Consider the following 5,039-nt stretch of genomic DNA (forward strand, 5'->3'; position numbering starts at 1 on the left):
TAGGCAGTCAGACTCGGGCGACTCAGTGAGGCTCAGTAAAATGAATAGTGGAAATATGTAGAAAATCAGTGAACAAAGAACGAGAGCTGCACAATGGCGGTCACCTGTGGCTTCTAACCTAGAAAACATGGCTAGACTTTCATGTGGACAGCAGCTCTCCCTCTGGCCCCGTGACTAAACATCCTGTCAAATTTCACATTCTGGTACCAAATTACAGAAGCACTAGAGTTGCTCAAAAAAATAATAGCTGGTGTTTTGGTATTGGAAAATTTGTCTATTTTCCCCCAATATGATTCGTGGAAACTCATTTTTACTGAACCTTCCAAAATTTGACCAAAGCCCAAGACCAAACCTGTAAAATTTACGCCAAAACAATTAAATGTTGGCAGTTACAGACAACTGAACATAGACTGCCTTATCTGTGCCATTACTCTTGCCACTTATAATGGAGACAAAGTTTATGCATGTATAAAGGGTAAGATCACTGCAACACAGACTTCTGCAGTGTCTTTGCACGCTATTTCCTCTTCCTTACAACAGACAGACATGTTATCTACTTGCCTACCTCAAGAGGCAGCTCAGCAGCATGGCAAAGCACTAGCTGTATCCAACTATACCATTATTAGGTACACTGATACCTCCCACCAGGTTTCAAACCCGCTCCTCCTTACCTCTTTGCTTCCTCCAGATGACAAAGATATTCGTACGCCACGTTCTGAAGTCTCCTCTCATCCATCTCCTCTGCTGTGAGCCTCTCATTATCAAGGACAGCTGCAAAACAGACAAGCATCCCTGTCAGTCTTCAACTCGCCTGATACGCTGATACACAAATAAACCTAGAGTCACTTCAGCAATTAGTACATCTCACCACAGATGAAACAGGAGAAACATGCTATTGATATTCCAGGAGGAGCGTACGTACGTAATGCTAAAGCCACGCTCGGGGAGAGGCATCCCCATGCAGACTGCCTTATTACTGCATTTATATTACGGTAGCGCCTTGAGGCCCTGAAGACGCAGGGCCCTGCACAAACACAGGTACAGCCCCTGAGCTGAAGGGCTTGCAGCAGGGGGGCCAACACATTCAGTCCGGCCTGCGAGGACACAGCTGCCAACTCACTGGATCGGGCCCACAGGCAGCTGGCGCCTGCAGCTGCTGCGAGGTGCAGGGCAGGCAGGCGGGACAGCTTCCACCCAGCAGCATCGCCCTTGACGCTGCAGCATCAGCTGTGGACCCGGGCACAGAGGATGGGCGGCAGCGGCAGCTGTGGCTGCCACCGGCAGGTTCAGGAGCCCCAGCGGGCCAGCGCAGGACCTGGTGGCAGCATCCACAGCTCCCAGCGCAGCGGAAGCTCCTGCCCAGAGCCCCAACCTGGAGCCTGCTGGCAGTGTCAGCTATGAACCTGGGCAGCAGCTTCTGCCATGCTGGGCGGGCAGCATCACCGGCTGTGACGCTGCCAGCAGGTTCCACGCCTGGGCTCTGGAACCTGCTGGCAGTGCCCACAGCGGATGCCACTGCCCGCCCGCTGCGGTGGAAGCTGCCATCTGGGTCCACAGATGAGCTGCGGGGCTCCTGGCAAACCACAGCTCCGGCTGGGTTCTGGAGGGAGACAGAGGAGAGACAGACAGACAGAGAAAAGACGAGAAGAGAGACAGACAGACAGAGAGAAGAGGAATCAGGGAGAGATGGATGTAGCCTTTGACAGGCCTCCAAAACTCATCAAGTGGCCCTCCAGCTGAAATCATTGCTCACCCCTGGTTTACAATATAAGCTGACAAGATAAAGGAAGGGAAGGAAGGGAAAACATGAAGAAGACAAGCGAATTGCCTACGTTTTCATGACAAGGCAGTGAAAGAAGAGGAAACCGAACTCATGTCACCTGATTCCCAGGCAAGAGCCCCGTCCCAAGTTACTCGACTCCCAGCCAGGAACCTCATCCACTGGACCACACAGGTCCTTTGCGCTGCTCTTATTCATCACACCTCCAAACCATCACTAATGGAGTGTTACAGCTGGCCCCAGATTTTCATTACCATGAAGCAAACACAGGACTAAGCTGACCTTTCCATTAAAATGAAGCAAAATACAATAACCAAGCAGTCAATCTCCTCGCTCTGCCCTCTGCTACAGGTCACTGGCACAAAAATCTTGTCTTCTCCCTTCATTGAAGCAACCTTGCCCCTTCTGAACGCTCCCACTCACTCGTCCAGGTCCCCACCCCCTCAGCGTCAGCCCATTCTTCCCCTTCGCTATGCAAACGCCATTACGCATCTTAAACTTAAACCCTCGTAAAACCCCGCCATCCCCCCACCTATCTCCTTGCTTCTGAAATGAAGGATTGGAAAGGACCTCCTAGATTAGCAAGTCCAGCCCAGCCCTTTGTTAGGAGACTGCATCACAATTCCCTTCATCGGTGTGTGAGCCCTGACAACGCGCTCCCAGCCCACGCTGCCTACAAATACCGCCTGGAGCTCCTCTCCTTCAGCTCTTCCCTGGGCTCTCTCCAGTTCGGCTTGGAGTCTGCATGGAGACCGCTCTCACTAAAGACTCTAATCGTTCTGTCCTGGGAAAGCTCAGAGCCAGCCTTCCATCCGCATCCTCCTTGGCCTGTCAACTGCCTTCATCACAATCGACGGCGGCCCACTTTTTGACCTCTTGTCTTCCCTTAGCTTTTGTGACTCTCCGTCTCCTTGCTCTCCCCTTCCCCCTCTAACATTTCTCTTACAACATCTTAGAATCATAGAGAAGTCAAGCTGGCAGAGCCCCCAGGAAGTCACATCTAGCCCAGCCGCCTCCTAAAGGCAGGAACATCCCTGACTGAAGCATCCTACACAAGTAGTTAACCTGCTCCTGAAAATGTCCAACAACGGTGATCCCACAACTTCTCTATGCAGCCTGTCCCAGTGCTTGACCACTCTCAGAAAATCCCTCCTAGTCTCCAACTTCAATTTCCCCTGCTGCAGTTTGAGGCCGTTGCTCCTAGTCCTGCTCCCTATGGCCACAAAGAAGTCTCTACTCTTCTTCCTCTCTTTAACCATCCTTCAGGTATTTGAAGACTGCTACCAAATCCCCCCTCAGTCTTCTCTTCTCCAAACAGGAGTCATGTTTTCCAGGCTTCATCATTTTTGTCGCTCTCCAGTGGGCTCTTTCTAATCTGTCCATGTCTTTCCTGAAGTGCAGGTCTCACTACTGGCCCCAGTACTCCAGGAGAGACCACACCTGCGATCTGCAAGTGACACTCCTCTCAATACAACCCAGTGTGTCACTGGCATTTTTTTTTTTGCAGCAAGAGCTTACTATTAGCTCATGTTCAGCTTACAGTCCACTTTAACCCCCAGGTCCTTTTCTGCAATACTGCAGCCTACGCAAACATGTGCATCCACCCTTCAACTACCCCTGGGATATGGAAGTCTTGGTAGATCACAGACTCGGCATGAGGCTGCAGCGTGATGCAGCTGCACAAAAGGCGAATGCAGTTTTGGGATACGTTAGCTGTAATTAAAGCGCCCAGAGCATCTCATGCAGTGGATAAGCATTGGTCAGGGAGGATCTAGACGTAGCTACTGCTATGCTCTACTATGGGTATTTCCCAGGCTTCTGGGTTTTGCTGGTTCCCAGATGGGGCTGGGAGGAAATTTTTCTCCCCCTACTGCTGTGTGTTTTAGGGGTTTGTTTGGTTTTTTGCTTTCCTCAGAAGTATTTTACTGGGGTGTGCCTATGCTCCTGCTGGGACTTGCACCCAGAGGCTCCTGGCTAAGGCCAGGCCAATCACTATACTGGGGGTCAAGAAGGAACCTTACCTTGCGGTCAGATTCGTATAGACTGGGGGGGTCTATACACCTTCCTCTAAAGGGAGTGGGGCATGGCTCTCTTCTTTGGACCTCGAGTGGTTTTTAACAACCATGGGACGATGGCCACCATGGCCCCCCTGCTTTACCTGTGGCAGGTTCAGGTGTCGTTGTGTGACTGTGTCACGGCTGACCACGCAGTTTTGCTGAGAGGTTAGCTAATGGATTTGCCTCATGCAGGTGACTGGATTAGACAACCTCTGGAGCATCCTTCCAGCCCTGCTTTTCCACGGTTTTGTGATTCATACTGGGAGAAGCAAGGATTTCTAACAGCAATGTCTCTGACTGGACCACCTGCGTAGTTGGGGTAGTGTTAGACAGGATTTCAAATGAAACAGTCAGTGTCTAATCTTGGCTCAACCATGAATTTTTTGGGAAGTTTGAGATGAAGGGGGAAGATGACAACTACATAATCTGGTAACATGGATATTTGCGGGCTCCTTCTGACCCAAAGTGAGCTGACAGCACAACTGCTGTTATAACACTGTCTGATGCTTCCTATTTTATGGGGCACAACTTCAAACTTTGGCTATTTAGGCTGAAATTCTGCATACTGGTTGCTAACCGCAGGCTGAATCATTCTGAAAGTTTTCAGACAAGGAGGTTCAGCCATTTCCAAGAAAAAGTGGAAAGAAAAATATATTTTGCCCATTTTAAAATAACCTGATGACATTAGTTTTGAGAAGCTCTAGCACTGCCATACTTTTGAACAGGAACTTGGCATTTGGTACATGGGTGGCCTTTACATCAAAAAAGTGCCTTTTGCTGCCCTGTGAAAACCCACCCAAATCTGGTCAATCTATAAATCCTTTGGGGGAAAGGGCTAAAACTGCCCTTCACAGTGGCTTAGTGATTTTCACAGCTAAATCCCAAAAAAGATTTCAACTGCATTTAGCAGGGTCTAATCTGGGGTTTTTAACATAATTAAGCTGCAGGCTGCCATTAATGGAGACAGGGTCTTGTGCAACACAGTCTCTCATTTCACATCTGCATAATGATACAGTGTTTAAAATACATAATCACATACTATTATTTCCTAATGATCCTAGACTCATTTAGCATGCAATTAGCAAGGCAGCTGAGCACCTGTACTCTTGTTTCCACTACTACTAAACAGAGACCCCTCACCTTACTCAATATACATAGTGTCCAAATCTAACAGCTGGAGCTGGTCCTACTTTGAGCAGGGG

The 5,039-nt window shown here is 49.4% G+C and overlaps 1 protein-coding gene across 2 annotated transcripts in view; it reads right to left on the minus strand.

Annotated features, from left to right (window-relative positions):
• The window catches only part of IQGAP1 (IQ motif containing GTPase activating protein 1), a 131,690-nt gene extending 130,919 nt beyond the window's left edge, over positions 1 to 771 (minus strand). Inside the window, exon 1 of one of the 2 annotated variants that reach the window (XM_006030792.3) lies at positions 672 to 771. In XM_006030792.3, coding sequence (XP_006030854.1) covers positions 672 to 736 — 65 coding nt within the window. In that variant the 5' untranslated portion in view covers positions 737 to 771. The remainder of the gene's footprint in view (positions 1 to 671) is intronic. The other variant, XM_025212460.1, reaches the window with a different exon arrangement.
• Positions 772 to 5,039: the final 4,268 nt, after the last annotated feature.

Source organism: Alligator sinensis, unplaced genomic scaffold (genome assembly GCF_000455745.1).
Source record: "Alligator sinensis unplaced genomic scaffold, ASM45574v1 scaffold407_1, whole genome shotgun sequence".
Classification (NCBI taxonomy): Eukaryota; Metazoa; Chordata; order Crocodylia; family Alligatoridae; genus Alligator; species Alligator sinensis.